We start from the raw sequence: 21,366 nt of genomic DNA, 5'->3' as shown, positions 1-21,366 counted from the left end.
ACTTTTTTATTTATACGTCTTTCTCTGGGTATGACTGTGGAAGGACACACAGGAATCACGCTCAACTTCTAAAAGCCACGGGCACTGGGCAAATGAATCAAAACCTGCTCATCTTAGCAGAAAGTGTCTTTCACCACATTTAGTTGGTCAAGAACCAAACTGTCAGTGCTGCACTCGAGACACTGAAAATAACATGAACATTAAATTTTGAGGGGAAAAAAAAATTCTTACACTAACAAGGTCAGGTTAACAGGATTAAGGACAAAAGAAAAAGTGAAGTGGCTTCAAAATGAGTGTCAGAAATTTTGACCAGATTAACTGGGGTCACTTACCATGTGTTACATGCACACAGCATGCTAAGAGCTCTATGTGCACTCTCTCAATCTTCACACCAACACATGACGTGGGTATGATTATTCCATTTCACAAAGAAACAAAGGTACAGGAAGCTTAAATAACTTCCCAAGGTTGATAAACAGCAGAATTAGGATGTAAAGTCACATCTGTCTGACTTCACAATTCCTTATTGCCTTTCTAATTAATTCACCCCTTCCCGATGTAGATTTCCAGACCTTAATCTGTAGGTTCTCTTTCCCAATGAAAGTCAAAATCCCCAAACAACAGTTTTTTGTTTTTGTATTTTTAAAGCAAAGCAACCAACTAACCCTTCTTCAAAGAAGGTCAGATGGGAGAACTGAGGAATATACTTATTTACAGTGGCTCTGCAAGATTTCATTTCTTTAATCTGTTTCTTCTCCCCTATCACCCACTCAATTCCTGTCTAGGCTTTAATCACCTCCTCTACAGACTACTTTAATAGCCTCCTAATTTTGTCAACTCTAATTTCAGAATTCATCCAGAATCTGAGCACAGTTATCACCACTTCCACACCTCTTAACAAATCTCTAAGCTTCTACGCTTGACCCTGCCTACAGTTTAATCCCAACACATCAGTGTGTCCTTTTAAAACGTCCTATCACAACTCTGTTCACCACCACCTCCAGCCCCATCTCCCACTACTCTCCCCTTTGCTCATTCCATATATGGCTTCCTTAATTAAGCAGACATGATATGCTTCTGCCCCAGGGTTTTTGCACTGACTTTGTCCTCTGGTTGGAGCTCTCTTCTCCAAGATATCTGCATGGCACATTCCTCACACTTCCTTTATGCTTTTGATTAAAAAGCTTGTGTCTAAGTGAGGCCTTCCCTCCATACCCTACTTAAGGTTGCAATCCATCTTCCCACCCCAGAACTTCCAATCCCTCTTGGCCTATTCTGTACTTGGTTTTGGCCACAGCATTTATCACGTTCTAACATACTACAAACCACCTTTATTATGTTCCTTGCATCCTCTCCCTTGAACAGAAATTTCACGAGGGCAGGAATGTTTAGATTTTGTTCGCTGCCTTCTCCCCAACACCAAAAACAATGCCCCCACATAGCATGTGCTCAGCAAATATTTGCAGGACTGTTTTAGATGACTTACTGGCAAGAAAAGCTGATAACCCCAAGTCATTGCACTGTGTTTACCCTTCACTCTATGGCTTTTTGTACTATTGGGGCTCTGTTCCACTCTGGGAGGCACTCATTGACCTGTTGGAGAAGGCTGGGGATGGGGAGCTATCAAAGAGGGAAATGATATGGTGAGTTCTACACGTCAGGCAGTCTGCTCTAGCTCTGGGAGTGGATCTGTGGAGGATAAGACTGGAATTATGAGTCCATTCCAGTATTCAGGCAAGAGATAATCAGAGTTTGAAAAACATCTAGGAGACAAGACGGAAAGATTCGATGACTGGTTGGATGCTGGAGGATGGTGGGAAGGGACTGACCCTCAGGTTTCTGGTTGGGTGACTGAACAGATAATGCTGGCAGTAATGGAGACAGAGCATACCAGAAAAATCCGCTCGGGAGGTTCCTGGAGATTTAAGTCCCTACACTTAGTTTAACACTCGCTTTAGCAGTCCTTTGACAAATAACTAAAGTGATTATGGCAAAAAACTCAGTCAAGGCTATACAGCAGCAGAATATAAACAAACGAAAAAGTCCTGCAAGATTACTGCTTATGTCCCCATTTATCACTGGCACCGAACTGGCCTTTGAACATGCAGATTCCCTTCAAAGGAAAGAGGCAGGAATGTCTTCTGGGTTAAAATTTCACACGGGTTAAAAGTCAACTGTGCACCTGAAAATATATACCTACCAAGATTCCTTCAGATTTCGGTGACCAGTTGTCCCATTTCTTTGAAAAACGACTTCAGAAGTGGCAATTTTAAAAGCGTACCTTCCTAAAGATCGCTGAACAAAGATTACCAATAAAATACTTCAATCCACCTCTTATGTGACCGACAGTTTTACCCTCATACCTCACCTGGAAAGTTGTCTCGATTTAGCTTAGGTCTGCGGACTATCACGAAGTCCTTTTCATTCCCCTTGCTTTTCAGCCGTTTTCGGGGAGGGCTCTGAGGGTGGGCCAAGTTGGAAAGCAGTTCCTGGGGGATATTCTCACTGTCCACCTCCTCCTTCTCCAAGGCCGAGACCCCCATGCCTGAGAGCAGTTCAGAAGTCTTGCTAGAATCCCATCCCCACGTGAAGCTGGTGGTAACGTTGCTACTCTGGTCGGGAATCTCCTGGAGGTGTTTCCTGGAAAAGTGCACAACAGCCCTGGTTTCTTTCAAAAGCACACCCGTAAGTAATTGAAAGATAGGCCTAAATGAAACTGCAAGTTATGCAATGAATGCACGGAACTTTCACAGCGTCTCATGGAATCGCTTTTAAGTGCTGGCGGCGAGTTTCTAAGAAGGAAAGAGAAAATAACCGAAAATCATAAAGGCTTTTGGATTTACGATCACGGGGAAGGCCTCAAGAATGTCTTAAAGTGGAGGGAACACACGAGTGGGAGGGCACAACGATGAAAACAGCAACAGGAAAGCTCAACAAGGGAGGCAAATAAAACCGCACGCTGATCACCGCACTAAAGCACCCAGCCATCCACACCTTCCCAAAGAAGGAGCTAAGCAACTATTCACGTTACAGCATTTGTAACAATATTAGCAAGCAGCAATATTCGCGGCCTAAAAGAATTGAGACGGTTCACTCACTCGCCGCCCCCTTTTGCAATCGGGTTACCTGTGCATTGCGTCCACAGGTTCTGGAGTTTTAAATGCGTACATTAACTGCAGAACTGCTAGCCTCCGGGATTCCCGCTTTGGCGCGCAGCGGCTCGCGGCGTGCAGCTCCGACCCCCAGCAGCAAGACCCGCGAACTCTAGCAACGTTCCATCTTCGCCGCGCGCGCAGGGCTCTTCTACTCGCTCTCCTCCGCCGCAGCCGTCTGAGGCCTCGCTGCCTGCTGGGAACTGTAGTTTCGGCTCTGCCTAGTCCGGCAGGCTCTCCTCTACTTCCTTCCTCGCTACTTTACCCGCCTTCGAGATACCCACAACCCCCCGCGGCTGTGAGGCTGGGCTACCCACAGGGGTAGGCGGGGAAGCGGAAGTGGGCGGTGCTCCGGATGGCTGAGAAATGTCAGCCCCTTGACTGGGGACGGGTTTTCCTCATCCCCCCGGAGCCTGCAGGCCTTTTAGTGAACGTCACCGCCGTCGCCTCGGACTGTAGGTCCCAGATCCCGGACGGTAGTGGCGAGCGCGAGGAATTTCCCGGTCCTTCCAGACGCTGTCTGGCAAGATCGGACTGTTAGCCTGATGGCGAGAGCGTGAGGCACTTTGGGGTCTGGGGTCTGAGGCCGAGCGCAGGCGGAGATCGAGAAGACCTCGGAGACCCCGAGCAGCCGCTACCGCGGGCCTACGTTCCCGGCCACTGATAGAAGGCGGTAGCCGGGTCCGCCGGCCAGGTGAGAGGATGCGGGCCGCGGGCGTCACACTTGCTGTCCCCTCCGCCGGGAAGCTGCTTCCTCCATCGGGGAGAGAGTGACCCTTAGCACTGGGTCTGTGCACAGGATTCCTTCCTCAACAGTAAAATAGGCACCGCGGCTTCGAGGCTTATCTTGAGAACACGCTTGGCGTGAGGGTCAAGTCAGATAACGCTTGTGAAAGCGTAGTGTAAACTGAAACGCAGTTCGAACGGGAGGCGGTGGTTTGATTGTAGGTGAGCCGCAGAACACAGTGGTTCCTGTGCGCGGAGGGAAAGCTGCGCATCCCCTCGAAGCCTTGACGAGCTTCACAAATGCCGGCACGGGAACAAATAAGGTGACCGTGTGTTTGCAAAAGCGCAGCGCTACGGGCCACCGGCGAAGCCGTTCGGTCACCTGCGTTCAACCGGCTACGTCTGGTTGCGTCGCCGTCTAAAAGCGAGTTGCTTTTAGCCTGTCTCCTGCGGGAAGAGTTTGGAGGCGGTTAGAGGAGGGAGTGTGCCATATTCTGAGGTAGGATGACCATGCGAAATCCATTGTGCACACTGTACCATAACCGTGACCCCTGGAAAACAGTGGAAGAGAGGAGGGGAATAAATTCCAACCCTCATAAAAATGGAGAGGATTTATGAAGTTCAGAAGTAAGCAGACCCACGTCATCACAAAAATATTAGAGTTATTACTTCAGTATGCAGTACGACATACCTTAAAAAACAGTATGACATACCATTAAGAAATGATTTCGCTGTGTGCTGGAATTAAACCTCTCTTGCCACGGTATGTGTTGGTTTCAGGCTCGGTGCTTAGCTTGAAAAAGTGACCACTTCTTGATTAAGGTATTCACGAATCTTTAGTTTTTTTTTTCTTGAAAATAAGTGAAATTGGTGTAAGGAAGGGATATGCTCACAAGTTGATTTAAACTAGGTAAAAATACTAGGCTGTTCACAATTCATTAAACTGATGTTATGGGAAATGCTGTTAAGTGCAATATTCTGATTTTTTACATAAAGTTTCTTGTATGTTACTTTGGCTAAGGAGAAAGCAGTTGCCTTCCTTTGAAATCTACATCTTTTCCCTTAAAATTGCAACTCCTAGGAGATCGTAATTGTATATTTTAAAAAGTTATAGTCTTAAAGTAAGATGGAGTGTATACACTAATGGAGGAGAAAGAAACAAGGAAAAAATATTTTAAATGCCATGATGAGAATAAACAAAGTTTTGATATATAAAGTAGATCTTATAGATAGGAAGATCTAATGGGATGGTTTTAAACTTAAAGATGAGAAATATCCTGGTAGTAGGTTTCAGCAAGTAGTTTCCTAGGAACCAGGTAACATTTCTAGTTCTCAGAATACTTGAAATAGCTGAATTGATGGGCAGGAAGCCCTCTATAGGACTTCAGAGAAAGCCTGTCAACTTTGAAAATCAGTCTTCAAATTCTAGAATAGATATTTTACTAACAGTTTGCCCTGGTAACAAAAATACTTTAGCTTGCTGAAGTAGGAATACTTTTTTTTCCCCCTGCATTATTCTAATCATGGCTGTTCTCTTTATATAGTAAATAAAAGTTTAAATAGGTACATGGGAGTCTGATATAAGGAATTGTGTCTATTGAAGAGACGAGATTACCAGCTACATAGATAATGCAGTCTGGTCTCTTCAAAAATTAAATTGTGTTTCCTACTGATAACGGATTTTTTTTTCCTGGTTAATTTCATTTATTTAATCTTGCTCTCAAGAAGCGAGATTAAGCATACCCACCTCCCATTTAGTGAAAGGTGTAATTTAAATTTCTGTAATTAGAATTACTAGATCGGTATCTAGGACAAATGAATTACGATTTTTTTTCAAAGATTTTATTTATTTATTTGACAGAGAGAGATCACAAGTAGGCAGAGAGGCAGGCAGAGAGAGAGGAGGAAGCAGGCTCCCCGCCAAGCAGAGAGCCCGATGTGGGGCTCCATCCCAGAACCCTGGGATCATGACCTGAGCCGAAGGCAGAGGCCCAACCTGCTGAGCCACCCAGGCGCCCCACGATTTTTTTTTAATCTCTGCAAATGACATTAGAGAAATTTTTAGTACTCTTTGGAAGCTTGAGGTAGAATACAGAGCAACTTTATAAATTGGGAAAGTGTTTGTTGTAAAAGAGACAAAATGGTCAATATTACAAGGGTACAGGAGGGACCAAAAAGGACTGGAAACTGCATTTCACTGTAAACTGGGTGTATATTCTGTAGTATATTAGTGTTCTTTTTGAAAATCAAATACAACAAAAGAGATTGTATTTAAATAGAAGAGTGATGTGCTTTTCTCCTTAGTTCCATCAAAGCATGAAATAAATCTTAAAGGTTTCTTTAGGGTTTTTTTTTTTTTTTTAATGTTAGTTAGCTTGGGGGAACAAAAGACCAACAACGATTATTTAGCAAGAAGTTTCTACCTGCCAGTCAAATTTCAAAAGTATCTTTCCTCCATTATTTTTAAGGTAGATCTTTATATCTCCGTAGTTTATTGCTGTCTGTGATGGACAGATTGGAGCAAGAACAGAAGGGTTCTTTCCCTATTCTAATTTGCTCTGGTTTTCTTTTCTACCTTCCCCATGTAAATTAGAGTCATATGTTACCTGTAAGTAATACAGCATTCTTACCTGGGAGGTGAAAAGACTTCACTAAATTCTATATTAAACATGACTTTTCTAGCATTCTATCTTGATATGTCTAAAGGAATAACTAATAGAATGTTTCTAATTTGTTCACTGTGAAAACCAAACAGAAGAAATTATTTAAACAATTTAAATTGCATTAAGAAGGTATGTCTGGATTTGAAAAAAGACTGTAGTATCCCAGTAGTAGTTAGGATGAATAGGTTTGAATCCCAGCTTTGCCACTCACCGGCTGTGTGGGAATGTGGACAAACTACTGGCTCCCTCTGTACACTTTTCTCCTCTATTAAACAAGGATATCAATAGTCCTTTCTTACTGACTTGTGCGGTCTAATCTGATAAAGTATGTTAAGAGCTAGCGTAATGCTTGGCACCTAGTAAACTCATACTAAATGGTAGCTGTTCTTTTTTATTTTATTTTATTTTATTTTTTTAAAGATTTTATTTATTTATTTGACAGAGAGAAATCACAAGTAGGCAGAGAGGCAGGCAGAGAGAGAGGAGGAAGCAGGCTCCCTGCTGAGCAGAAAGCCCGATGTGGGGCTTGAACCCAGGACCTGGGATCATGACCTGAGCCGAAGGCAGTGGCTTAACCCACTGAGCCACCCAGGCGCCCCAGCTGTTCTTTTTTAAAAAATTGTTTTATTAAGAAGGGTTCTAAGGATTATCCTTTAATTATCAAAATAAGTCTTGTAATCTCTTTATGTGAAATCTTTAAGAAACCATTACAATTCCAATTGTTTTCTGCTTACTTGTTCACATGGTTGCTACCTTTCTCTCTCTCTCTCTTTCTCTCTTTCTCTCTCTCTCGTGTCTTACCAAAGGTTAAACACTTTGTACATGTCTTTCTTTAGAAGGGCTTGTCACACTTTGGAATTCAGTTTACCTGGTTGGTTTAGCAACTCAGCTCATTTTTGGAGAGTGGCTTCAAAAAATATTACAACTATTTTGTATTTTTAGAGTGGGCACCACATTCTCGTGTGGTATTCTCTGTATATCCCAAGCTGAATCCTCCTTTTACTTGGAATCCTTAAACAGGGACTAATGGTGGTTATATTCAGAAGATTTCACTTTTTATTGGTAGTAGACAATTGTTGACTTTCATAGCACTCACATGTAGTTCTGATACTTTCGGTTTTTCATTATTAAGATCTTGAGTTGTCTGCTAGTTTTTATTATTTCACATATCTGAATAAAGATACCTACTTAAGTTAGCATAGTCTGACTCTCATATGTCATGAGGTTCTGGCTAGAAATTTTTCATTCACCTTCAGAACCTTAGTTTTGGACAAAAGTTTTGTCTGTGTTCTTTTGTTCAGTTGTGACCACAAGTCTTTCCTTTCATCCTTCCTTGTCTTTTCCTTCTTTCTTTTTGAAGATATGTGGGGGATGCTTCAAGTTCCAAAATTATCTTAACCTGTAAATTTTCCAGTTAAAGTGTGTTTAGCCTAAAAAAAAAACCACTATCAGCCGTAAAGTACTTGGTAAGCAGTATCCCAAGGCAGTGACATTAATGAGCTAATTATGAAAGGCATTTGAAAGGCATTGTACGGTAACTTAATAATTGGTAGGGGGCTAAATTGGATCTTACGTGTTTAAAGACTTTCAGAACTAGTATTGTGAAAGGTAGACTAGGTCTGGACATCAGACACTAAAATTAGAATGAATGAACTGGCATTTTGATTTTGAGTAAAATCTACTTTTGCTGCTGTAGTGTTAAGGTCAACCTATGATAGCTTTGAATTTCTCCTTCAATTTCTAATCACATGGAACAGAATTTTGATTTGCCTCCAAATTTTTGCATATTCTTCTTTGATTTTTGCCAGTTAGCCTAAACACGTTATTTTAATATTTGAGGAATATTACTAGAAGGACCACTTTTGTGGTCAGAGGCATATTTCCTCTTTTGCCCTTGAGAATATTTTTGCACAGCTGTGCATGGTTGCAGGTCAGCAAATGATCCATTTTAATCTACCACCATTTTGTCATGTGCCTAGAGGAATGGCATTGTCTTTCTACATGACATTGGTGTATCTAATACACCATCTTGACACGGCTCTTAGATATGTTCTGTCCCTTTACAAAAGAGTTGAAGGGGTGTTTGGGCTACCTTGTAGACCTAGATAGGTAATCCCAATTTGTTGAGAGAAGCAAGGGGAGCAGTTTCTTGGAGCAAAGATCATTTTTTGTTTTATAAGAATCAGGGTGGGCCCAAGCTGTGGTAACCACAGAGAATGAGAGGCAAAAAGCATTTGGTATCCATTCATATTTTGGGAGGATGGTGGGAGAGGAAACTGTTTAGTGTAAAGCTTTGCTTTGAGACTATTGAAGCAACTAGTTATCTTCTAGAAGCACATGATATGAAGGAGGTGGAGATGAGCAGCTAGCATTTTTGAGGACCTGCTCTGTTTCTAGAACTCCTATTTGGTGTTTCACTTTTGTGTCTCATTTGATCTTCATAGCAACCTGTGTGAGATGATTATTTATTCTCACTTAACTGCTTAAGTTGCATAAAATTATACATTGGGATTTGGAACCCGGATTTACCACATTATAACAAAACATTTGTGTTTTAAAATAGTTGTAACTTTAGGCGTTTAACACCAGCAGCAGAATTTCTCATTTCCTCATTTCACTTTCATATTACTACATTGATTTTTAAATAATTTTTAAAATTACAAAATAATAAATGTTCATTATTTAAAATTAAAAGCCCACACAAACACAAAAGCACAAAAAGAAAATAGAAATAATCTCTTTACCATTTTATGACAACCACTGTTAGCATTTTGGAGTATATTTGTCCCATGTGTTTCATATGTGTATTCCCTTAGAGCCCAACCCTGTCCCTTTTGATATCTCTAAAGTCCCTGTGGATCTCACCTTTCCTCTAGGCTGGGGGAATCTGGTAGCCTCCTTGAATCACTGCCTGCAATTGAGTTTGCTGTTACGTAGCCCTTGACTCACGTGCAGGAGACTCAGCGCAGATCCCTGCTCCCATGAGTCATGGACAGGTTAGCAGGATTAGTGATTTATGAAACCCTTGGTTGCTTTTTGCAAAAAGGGAATGGACAGCAATATGACTGGAGGACATTTTAAAGACTTCCTGTACAAGGAAGTACAAATGATGTTGTTTCTATGTTTTCATGTTTAAATAATGCTGCCATGAAAAATAACATTATAGATAAATCTTTGTTCACATTTTGGGTTTTCTTTAAGTTCTTTGAAGAGGAATTCCTAGGACAAAAGATATGTACCTGTTTTAAGGTCTTTGGTATATATTGCCAAATTACTGTATTCCCTGTGGTGAATTTTTTCAATAAACCAAACCTGAGTTGTCTAATCTTTATTTTTATTAGATTTTAATTAACAGTGACTTTTATGAATTTAAGATAGAAGTAATTAGATCAGATGGAGGATAAGGTGCACTTAGCTTTGGACACAAAATTTTTCAGTTGAAATAACCAAAACAAGGTATATAGGATATAAGATTCATAAAGAACCTAGGAAAGTGCTATCATTTTGGACTGTAAAAAAATACTTCCTCACTTGTATTTAGGTACAAGGTGAAAGATATAGACTTTAAAACTATTATTTTCTCATCTCAGATTAGGGAAACCCCAATTTTCATCTCCAATTTAATGGGACCCCAGGCTTAAGCTTGTGTCATAACAAGATAACTTGAGTTCAGCTTGAACAGAAATAGATGGTGTGATAAACAGAATAATAGACCCTTACGGATATCTATGCCTTAATCAAGTGAGGAATTATTTTTTTACAGCTTTGGTTACTGATATAACTAGATTATTGAGATTTTCCCAGTGAGATCAGATGAGCTCTTTAAAGCATTTTCTCCCAGCTAAGGGTAGAAAAGAAAATCTGAGATTCCAAGGCTGAGAAGGATTTGACAACCCATTGCTGACTCTGAGATACACTGGGCCACATGCAAAGACTGGAAAGAGGCCTCTGGAGCTAAGGGCAAATGCCAGCCGACAGTCTGCAAGGAAATCGGAGTCTTAGTCCCATAAACACAACAAATTGAATTTTGCCAACAGCCTGAATGAACTTAGAAGTACATTTTCCCCCAAAGTCTCCAGACATGAACACAAACCTGCTGACATCTTGATTTCCATCTTGAGAATTTAGTTGAACCAAGTTGTACCTGGACACCTGACCCACAGAAACTATGATATAAGGGTGTTGTTATAAGCCTCTAAGTTTATAGGAATTGTTTATAGCAGGAATAGGAGACTGTTACACTGTGAATGGGAAGAGATGTAACCAAATCATTTCTTTATTACTAGAATAAAGGATCCATAATTCTGTTTATTCATCTACAAGATTTTAAAGTACTATGAATCTGACCAAAAAATTGACAGCCATTGTAAAAGAATATTGGTAGCTAGTAGCAAGTTCATAACTGATTTTGTTGTTTTCTTATGCCCATGACTTGCCATCTATTTTTAATGTCTTCATATATTTCATTTTTATCTTAGTTTTCTTCATGCGTATTATAATAAATGTAAAATGTATGGATTGAGGGTTTTTTCAGTTAATATTACAGTAATTTTCTAATGTTATGAAATAATCTTAACAAACATCATTTCTTACACTTCAATAATATTCCATCATCTGCTTCTGCCATATTTTAGCATTTCCTTGGTGATTTCTGATACTCCGTCTTTTTTTAATGATTATCATATTCCTTGGACTGGACGATTTCAGGAAAATAAATATCTAGGTCAAACCATGAAGGGATTTTCAAACAATAAATGCCTTACATTTAAATTCACATTGAATTATGTTTTTTCAAAAGCTGGATCTTGAAAGAGATAATGGTTGTCATCAGCACATTCTACATTGAGCTATCCACTTAATCTTTTCTTGGCTTACAAATAAGATTTGACTTACTCTTATTGTGATGGTATAGATTTTTTTCATAGAATATGAAACTCGAAATTTTGAGTAGTAATAATGACAGTTTTAATAAGTCTTTGAGTTGTAATAAGTATTTGTGATATCAATTTTGGAGACCATAGCAAGAATTTTATGTTGCCTTTGTAGTCAGCATTAATAAAAATAGTGTATGTACCAAAGTATAGAGTAAGTTTTTTATTCATTTATTCATTCAACAAATATTTTTTAAATATCTACTCTATGCTAGACACTATATTAGAGACGGGATATAGTACTGAAGAGTCAAGCCTGCTTTCATGAGGTGGGTGGAGGTGGGGAGGAAGGGGTTATAGGGAGACAAAAATGTAAACATACATTATATTAGGTGGATAAGTGCTTTGAAGAAAAATGGCAGGATGTGGTCATAGTGATGAGAGGCGGTCAATTTTAGATATTTAAGAAATATGAAAATATTGGTTGAAATGCACAGAGAAATAGAAAGTACTTCAACAATATAAAGAGATAAGAAAATAGTTTATTATGTATGTTTTTTGTTTGTAATATTCCATGTAAGGATATTTCTTATATGAATTTAAATTTAGCCAGTTAAAACCCAAACTTTCTTTGTTTTATAACTAGTTTTGGTTGGAGATGTTGATTTGAAGTATTTTTTTTTTTAATTTATTTATTTGACAGAGAGAGATCACAAGCAGGCAGAGAGGCAGGCAGAGAGAGAGGAGGGAGCAGGCTCCCCGCGGAGCAGAGAGCCCGATGCGGGGCTCGATCCCAGGACCCTGAGATCATGACCTGAGCCGAAGGCAGCGGCTTAACCCACTGAGCCACCCAGGCGCCCCTGAAGTATTTTATTGATTGCACCTTTTACTCTGCATCACAGCCTTGATTCTCTGTTAAGATATTAATTCCTTGGAATATTGTAGTTAGTCCATAGACAAACAAAAATGCCTGAGATTGATTTTACAAAGGTGAAAAGAACATATTGCATTCAGTTAGTAAAGGTAAATTATTTTAGGGTTGCCTGGGTGGCTCAGTCGGTTAAGTGTCCGCCTTTGGCTTGGGTCATGATCCCAGGGTGGTGGGATCAAGTTCTGCATGAGGCTCCCTGCTCAGCGGGGAGCCTGCTTCTCCCTCTGCCTGCTGCTTGTGCTTGTGCTGCTTCCTCTGCTTGTGCTCTCTCTCTCTCTGACAAATAAATAAATCTTTAAAAAAATGTAAATTACTTTATAGGAGTAGAGAGATAAATAAGCTATTGCTGATGTCTGTATTATTGGCATTTATAATTAAAAATATTCTCATGTATGACTTTATTCAATAATCGTTGATAAATTCTTCTGCATTTAATGGTAACTTTCTTTAAAGAAAATAAGATTTAGATAGATAAACGGAAAGTGGTAAGTATGCAATTGACCCTTGACAATGCAGGAGTTAGAGGTGACAATCTCCTGTCCAGGTGAAAATCTGTGTATATCTTTTGACTCCCTGGAAACTTAACTATTAATAGCCTACAGTCGATCAGAAGCCTTACCATAACAAAAACAGCTGATTAACTGTGTGTGTGTGTGTGTTTGTGTATGTGTGTGTGTTTTACTGGATGAACTTGATATTTATTTTGTAATATGAGTATTTTTGAAATATAATAATATTCAGTGCTATATTTCAGGTATACAACATAATGATTCAATATGCATTGTATATATATTGTATACTCACAATAAAGTAAGCTACAGAAAAGAAAATGTTACTAAGAAAATCATAAGGAAGAGAAAATACATTTATAGTACTCTATTTATCAAAAAAATCCATGTAGAAGCAGGCCCACATAGTTCAAACCTATGTTGTTCAAGGGTCAACTGTATTTTGTGAAGAAGTAAATAAATCATAATTTCAAGTTGTTACATTTGTTAGACAAGATTATCACCAAAAAATAAAACTGTTTCAAACAAAGGAAATGTTACTTTCAAATGCTCTTTTTCATGCTCTCTCTCCCTCTTTTGGAATATTTTAAGTAATGGGTTATGGATGACTTAGGAAACTTTATTTTAGAAAATATCTAATTTTCTAGGATCTAGTCAGTAGTGTATTTATACAAAATCTCTGTTGGGACTTATAACCTAAGGAACAAACTCCAAATGACACCATTAAAACTGTTCTCATATAGTATTCTTATATTATTATATTTTTAGAAGTAGTGTAATTTTCATTAAGATAACTTCTTTCCTGAAGATATAGTTTATGTGAAAGTTTTAAGATCGGCTTTAAAAAAATAAGATGTATATTTGAGAATAGGAATTATCCTTTTCCTTTTATTTGTAGTTCAATGTAAAAGCCTGACAATTTTCCAAAGAATTTATTGATACATTAATAAGCAGATTTTTAGGACATTTCCAAGTGGTTATTTCCTTTGTTAATGCTGCCTTTTTTTTTTTTTTTTTTCTTTTCCAGTTTACAGATATGACGCAGATCTGTACATGAGTGACTTTGGTTAGTCAGAGTGAACATTCAATAATGAGTGGTGCAGCTTTGGGACTCGAGATTGTTTTTGTCTTTTTTCTGGCATTATTCCTACTTCATCGATATGGAGATTTCAAGAAACAGCACAGACTTGTAATTGTCGGAACACTGCTAGCTTGGTATCTCTGCTTTCTTATCGTCTTCATACTGCCTCTGGATGTTAGTACGGTAAGAGGTGAAACTGAGTTTTGCAATCCAGAGGCAACTGTAATCATACAGCATATTTGAGATATGTTAGTTCTTAAGATAGCTAAATTATATAAAGTTATACTGAATATTTTGTATTTCAATCTTACTATAGGAATTTGATCATTAAAAATTACAGCCAGGAAGGTAATTGGTGGGTAGGTTGATACCTTCCCATATCCCTTAAGTACTTGACAACCTCTGGTTTTCATTTTTAAACCATGTGTTCATTGATTTAGACCATATACAACCGGTGCAAGCATGCTGCTGCAAACTCCAGCCCTCCTGAGAATAGCAACATCACGGGATTATACGCAACTGCTACCCCAGGTCCCAGGTATTAGCTTCCTGTTTGTTTGTTTGGTTGTTTTTAAAACTAGGGTAGATGAGAAAAATTGCTTTAACATTGTCAGTTCTTACTATTTGGATTTTATAAAAGTTGATCCTCATTCTCTACTCATCCCCCTTACTCCAGTTCTGTCCTGTGCTAATAGACTTTTAATTACATTGTGTTCTATCTAAATTTAAATCTTAAATATATTTTGAGTATTTATTGGTACACAAGGCCTTTTAGTAGATGTTAAGGAGAAAGTTCTAGAAGACCTGGTTTTTGTTCGTTCTCTCTCTTACTAAGAGATAGCCCTCATTCTATCTTTTACTAAGAATGTGACTTCCAGTGGCTATTTTTCTTGTCAGCCTCTCTCTGGTCTGAAAAATGGGACATTCATTTCCTCTTTTGCCTTATTTACAAGGTTGAATAAAGGGTAAGGAGATTATTCTGTATGTAGGATGTTCCTTTCATATTGTGCATCCTTTGAAATCATTATAGTTTTATTTTTTATTTTTACTCTCTTAAAGATTTTATTTTTAAATAATCTCTATACCCAACATAGGACTCAAACTCACAACCTAAAGATCAAGAGTGGCACTACCAGCTGAGCCAGCCAAGCCCCAAAATCATTTATAGTTTTAAACTGAGAATAAACAAAGCTAAATTATTGAAAGGTTATGTTAAATTCATATCAAACTTCGAAGTAAAAAACTTTGAGAAATGTTGACTATTTTATTATTTTACCAGTGCTTTAAGTGGTATGTGCCTTTTTCTTGATGCATCTTTTATTATTATTTTTTTAATCTGAATAAGGGTAAATTTGAAATGTAGATGTTACTCCCCTTTAAAGCACATTAAAAATCGGATATAGATCAGTAGCAATTGTGAATTGCTGCAAGTTCCTGGACTAAGCGATATCCTTACAGTCTAGGAAGACTATTAATGGAAGAATCTATGGTCAGATACACATATCTTCAGAAAATTCAAACAGAAGTATACAAATGCTGGCATCTCTCTCCATAGGAGCTGTGCTACAGTGACTGATTTTTAGGGCTCCAGTTTCAGGAGTTAATCACCTAATGTCTTTCGCCTCCCTTTTCCCTCCTCCCTAAGAAATAACCAACCCACAAATGGGGTGTGTATTTTATTTACTTTATTTCTTTTTCTTTATTTTATTTTGTTTTTCTTTTTTTTAGGGGGTATGTATTTTAACGGCAATCAAATCAGAGATTTAGTTTCATGATGCATTCACTTTTAAAGACTGTCACATTATCTATTAGGTGAACATTATGTCCTCTTATTGCTCAAGAATTAAAAATACACTGAAAGTTGAAAATATAAACGGCATTCCTCTTCTAGAACAAACTGTGTTGTTTCCTTTATGTGTGTTTTTTTAGTTTGATAGTCAGCTTTGAATTACAAGTTTTCTATGAAATTTTAAAAGTTAGAAGCAGTAATTTAACATCTGAACGTAAATGAACTCTGCCATGCACAAATTAATTGTGTAATTTAAGTAGTCATCACTTATTAATTGGCTTTAAATTGTTATTAAACAGCCAACATCCATGTTTCAAGCCATGGAGTTACATTCCTGATGGAATCATGCCAATTTTCTGGAGGGTAGTGTATTGGACATCACAGTTTTTGACATGGTAAGTGGCAGTGAAGGATTAAAAAAATGTTTAAAATTTTGGCTAAAGTTAAAAAAAAGATTATGTTTTCTTCATGAATCCTCATATTTTAGAATTTATTCAAATATTACTTATTTTTTTCTTAAATCTGCATATTCTTTTTTTTGTTTTTAAGATTTTATTTATTTATTTGACAGAGATCCCAAGTAGGCAGAGAGGCAAGCAGTGAGAGAGAGAGGGGGGAAGCAGACTCCCTGCTGAGCAGAGAGCCTGATGCAGGGCTCAATCCCAGGACCCTGAGATCATGACCTGAGCCAGAGGCAGAGGCTTGAACCCACTGAGCCACCCTGGGTGGCCCCTTAAATTTGTATATTCTATTTTCTGCTCATTCGGTTCTCTCCCATCTTGAAAGAAAAGGAAAAAAAACAGACAAACAAGAACTGGAGAACAGAAAAAAAATTTTTGCTGCCACCATTCCCCTCTAGTTATTGCCTTCTCTCTTTACCTTCTTCAATTCAGTCTTCTTCCAGTCCCAGTTTTATATGAAACTGCTCTTGCTAAGGTCATCATTGTCTCCCGGTTTTCTTTTTTTCTGCTTAGCCCAACCTGCTGAATTTTCTTCACGGGTTCTATTTTTGTGGCCCATTTCCTAAATGTTGGTGTTCCCTAGGGTCTCATCTTTGGTCATCTTGTTACCTGACCCTTCCTGTATAGCTCTAATTTTAGCTGTAGCCACCCATGTATTCACAATGTTTCCACCCACTACAGCTTTGTCTTTTTGTTTGCTTGTTTAAGAGGGGGTGGTGGGTGAAGCAGAGGGACAGGGAGAGAGAGAATCTTAAGATTCCTAGCATGGAGCCTGTGGTGGGGCCTCATCTCATGACGCCAAGATCATGACTTGAGCCAAAATCAAGAGTCAGAGGCTTAACCAACTGAGCCACCCAGGTGCACCGAAACTTTGTCTTTCTGCTGTGCTCCAAACACATTATTCACTATGTACTGAGCATTTTAGATACTCTGCAGGCAACTAAGCTCTAAAACTGAAGCTACTGAACATTGCAAGAGAAAAATCACACAGTAGAGTAGAGTAGCGCCCCTGTAAATTCATGTTCATTGAATTCATCTGGGCCCTCAGCATTGCCAGACTTTCCTCCTTTGTATCTCTAGTCCTCTTGCTCTTCATTCTCCACAGCAAGACTTCAGACCTCTGCTCTTCTCTTTGTGGCTCTTTCTCTCTGCTTTACGTCCTAGAATCAATCACCTTTTCCCTTTGCAGAGAACTTTGTTTTCTACTTCACAGTGAAAATAGAAGTCATCAGATGACAGCCCTTTCAGCCTCTCACCAGCACACCTACCAACCCAACCTCTTCCCTTCCTCTCAAAGAATGAGTGACTCTCAAAGTGACTTCAGAGTGAAATCCCTCTTCCTGAAATAGGGACCCATCACCTTCAACTCTTGTTACCTATACTCGCAGCGTCCCATTTCAACAAAGAATACAGAGTTCTCTCATCCTTTTAGAAAAAGAAAGAAAAAGTCCCAAAATCTCTCAAATGCAACCCTTTCCAACTTCCTGGCTTCTAACCTCATCGATCTACTCATCACAGCTTATTTTTGGAGGGAGACTTTACTGAAGTAAAAATTGGTACAGAAAGGTGACAGATTATGTTTAGTTTCACTTTTTTCAAAGTGAATACACCTGGATAGCCAGCACTCAGATGATATTATAGAACATTAACAATGTTTATGCTATATCTAGAAGCTTCCCTCATACCCCTCTCCCAGTCATATCCTCCCAAGTGTAGCCATGATTCTGACATCCATCCCTATAGGTTAGCTTTGCCAATTGGGGCTTTGTAAATGCAGAGTTGTATGGTATGTATTTTTCTGCATCTCTTTTGGGGCTCACAAATTTGGAAGTTTCATCTGTGTTGTATTGTGTTTATCAGTATTCTTTTTCATTTCTGGAAAATCTTCCTTGATGTGACTATGCCACAGTTTATCCTATCCAGCCAAACTTCTCAAATGAATTGTCTACATGTACTGTCTTCGTTTACTCATTGTTCACTCTTTCCTCAACCCACTGAAGCCTGTTTTCTAGCCCCACTTCTCCTCTCACACACGTCTTCATTGACTTGACCTCTTGGTAGCATTTGATTATTGTTTTCTCTACTTTGAAATACTTCCTTCTCGTGTTTTCTCTCCCATATGCTCCTTGTTTTCTCCCATCCTTCTCTGCTGTTCTTTCTGTCTCCCTTGCTGGCTTCTTCCCCTCTTGTTTCTCTCCCTGTCCCTTAAAAGATAATTTTTCTCAGGGCTCAGCCTCAGCTCTTTCATTCTCCTTCTACATATTCATCCTTCTAAATGTCATCTACGGGTGTCAGGTCAGTACCACTGATGTGGTGAGGACTCCTGAATTTATCTGTGTTTCCACTCTTCTCTCCTGAATTCTGAAGCTGGATAGCCAACTACTTCCTGTGTAGCCCCTTTTTAAAAATTTTTTAATTTTTTAAATTACTTTTCAGTGTACTAGAATTCATTGTTTATGCACCACACCCAGTGCTCCATGCAATACATGCCCTCCGCAATACCCACCGCCAGGCTGGCCCAACTTCCCACCCCCTGCCCCTTCAAAACCTTCTGATTATTTTTCAGCTCCTTTGAGATGTGTCCTAAGTACTTCAGATCAGTGTATTCACAGCCAGTCTTCTTCCCTCCTGCCTCTTACCACATCACCACCCCTTACCTCTCCCATGTAGTCCCGGTTTTGTTCCCTTTCAGTCCATTCTTCCTGCTGAAGCCTTATCAGTTTATAGAAGACTTCAATTTGATCATGTCCCCTATAAAGAAAAAGATTCCTCATTGTCTGAATAGTCCAAAGCCTTTATAATGACTTCAAATCCTTTTTTTTTTAGATTCATTGTAAGTCCCTCACACTGTTGTACTCTCTGCTGGTCATTATGACCTGTTTTGCTCCCAGAAATGTGCTTTGCTTTCTCCAAAATTTAATGTTACAAAAATACTCAGTCATCTATTAGAGTTCGTGTTATTAATAATTATTAAAAATCATACCTATTTATGAAAACTGCACATTGAAATTGAGGTTTACATAATCCTGCTATTTTGAGGTTAAATAGACATATCAGTTGTTTCTTTAATCATATTTTTTCCAACTATCTAGGATTCTGTTACCTTTCATGCAGTCATATGCAAGATCAGGAGGGTTTTCCATCACTGGAAAGATCAAAACTGCACTGATCGAGAATGCAATCTATTATGGCACCTATTTGCTGATTTTTGGAGCATTTTTAATTTATGTAGCTGTAAACCCACATTTGCACTTAGAATGGTAAGAAAAGTTGTCTTCTTAACATTGTTTCTGTGTGCATTTGCATTTTTTAAAATTTATTTTTATCTTACATATGCTGATAAACAGACATTTCATCGATAAACATATCAAGTCACGTGTTTTATAGATTCCCCCAGAAGAAAATCAGAGTAATCCCTATTACTAAGAAGAAAAAATGAAGTAATATATTTAAATATAGCTATTAGATGAAGAACTAATGCTTTGTCTAATAGCTCCGTGTTAACCCTTATGAATTCTTTTAAGTTTTTATTTAAATTCCAGTTAGTTAATATACAGTGTACTATTAGGTTCAGGTGTATGATTTTGTATATGACAAAATAACTAGTTTTCTTTCTCATTGGAACTTGTGAGTATTTTTTTAAAGGTTTATTGATTTATTTTAGAGAGAGAGAGAGCAAGTGCATACAGACACTTGAGAGGGAGGTGGGCAGAAGGAGAGGGAAAGACAGAATCTCAAACTGACTTCAGACAGAATCTCAAGCTGACTCTATGCTGAGCCAGAGCCCCATGTGGAGCTCCATCTCACAACCCTGAGATCATGACCTGAGCAGAAACCAAAAGTCAGACGCTAACTGCCTAAGCCACCTCAGTGCCTCAGAACTTGAGAATATTTTTTTCTTTTGTTCTGACTGTAGTTTGAGGGCATATTTCTCTCTGACCTTAGATTCAGACGTAATAATAAAATTGAAATCTATATTATGCTTGCGATCTATATAATACATATGTAGAGATCTCAGAAATTAGGAATAGAGCAGAAATGATAATTCTCACTATTGCATTCCTGAGGTTTGTGTAGGTGCGCCTCAAAGTAATTTTAAAAATTTTTAGGCTTTAAAATTTTTTCAGGCTTCTATTGTTTAATGGTGAATAAGATAGCCCCTAATGAAAAAAAAAGTTTCTTTTCTTTGAACAAAATACATATATTTTTTGCCAGGAATTATCCTACATTCTAATTTTAATTATAATGGAAGCAGAGTTTCCTGTGTTAGTCTATTTCTGCAGTCACGCTCTTACTTCCCCTTAAAACACACAGATTATCTTTTGGCTGTTGCTAAAAGAGTAGCTGAGGCTTGGAAGATACAATATTTTTCATATAAAATCCTAGCCATCCTTTAGGGCCGTTTTCTCAAAAAATCATTTAATGCTGGTTAGTCTTATGTTACATTTTGTTGGAAAAATTTATCTATCACACTATCTGCATATGTTTCCTCTTAGGAACCAGCTTCAGACAATTGGGATAGCTGCTGCAAATACATGGGGCCTGTTCCTTCTCGTGTTGTTGCTAGGGTATGGTTTGGTAGAAATTCCTCGGTCATACTGGAATGGAGCAAAAAGAGGTTATCTACTTATGAAAACGTATTTTAAGGCTGCCAAACTGATGACAGAGAAAGCAGATGCGGAAGAGACTTTAGAAGATGTCATGGAGGTATGCAAGTTTAAACCTTACGGCCAGTCACATTTGGTTGGTTGCTGCTGCTGTTAGCACATTGGTGGGCTTTACCCTGTGGTCACGTGTGGTCCTTCAGAATATCCAGACGATTAGCATGACTTCCTGTTGGCTGTTCAGCTTCATGAGATGTCCCCTCCATCTTCCAACCACCAAAGATTCGGTGTGAATCTGTTCAACAGTACAACATTATGATTGTCATCTAGGGAACTTTGAATAGCTCCCTCTTTTACTCTTAAAGGTATATGAAGAAAATAAGCAATATTTCAAATACTTTGTACACTTCATAGAAGTTAGGAACTTTTAAAGGAACCTTAAATTTATAACAGGTATAGTAAATATCAATAGTTAACTATTTCAGTACTTAATTTTATATAATATGGTTTAAGAATTTTAAGGAAAAATACAGTATTTTTATGTACAATGTATAACCAGACTGTATGGTTCATATTCAG

The 21,366-nt window shown here is 38.4% G+C and overlaps 2 protein-coding genes across 5 annotated transcripts in view; one reads left to right on the top strand and one right to left on the bottom strand.

Annotated features, from left to right (window-relative positions):
* The window catches only part of SKP2 (S-phase kinase associated protein 2), a 33,730-nt gene extending 30,375 nt beyond the window's left edge, over positions 1–3,355 (bottom strand). The window contains exons 1-2 of the mRNA XM_047729406.1: positions 3,127–3,355; positions 2,369–2,640 (exon numbers count right to left, since the gene is read on the bottom strand). Coding sequence (XP_047585362.1) covers positions 2,369–2,640; positions 3,127–3,170 — 316 coding nt within the window. The 5' untranslated portion in view covers positions 3,171–3,355. The remainder of the gene's footprint in view (positions 1–2,368; positions 2,641–3,126) is intronic.
* Positions 3,356–3,495: 140 nt separating this feature from the next.
* The window catches only part of LMBRD2 (LMBR1 domain containing 2), a 55,021-nt gene continuing 37,150 nt past the window's right edge, over positions 3,496–21,366 (top strand). For all 4 annotated transcript variants that reach the window (XR_007127380.1, XR_007127379.1, XM_047729405.1 and 1 more), the window contains exons 1-6: positions 3,496–3,846; positions 13,880–14,116; positions 14,374–14,471; positions 16,022–16,117; positions 19,276–19,443; positions 20,680–20,890. Coding sequence is in view for 2 of the 4 variants with exons in the window: in XM_047729405.1 (XP_047585361.1) it covers positions 13,943–14,116; positions 14,374–14,471; positions 16,022–16,117; positions 19,276–19,443; positions 20,680–20,890 (747 nt within the window). In the remaining 2 variants the exon portion in view is untranslated. The remainder of the gene's footprint in view (positions 3,847–13,879; positions 14,117–14,373; positions 14,472–16,021; positions 16,118–19,275; positions 19,444–20,679; positions 20,891–21,366) is intronic.

Source organism: Lutra lutra, chromosome 5 (genome assembly GCF_902655055.1).
Source record: "Lutra lutra chromosome 5, mLutLut1.2, whole genome shotgun sequence".
NCBI lineage: Eukaryota > Metazoa > Chordata > Mammalia > Carnivora > Mustelidae > Lutra > Lutra lutra.
Note: the sequence above shows the minus strand (reverse complement) of the source record. Positions and strands in the feature narration are given on the sequence as shown.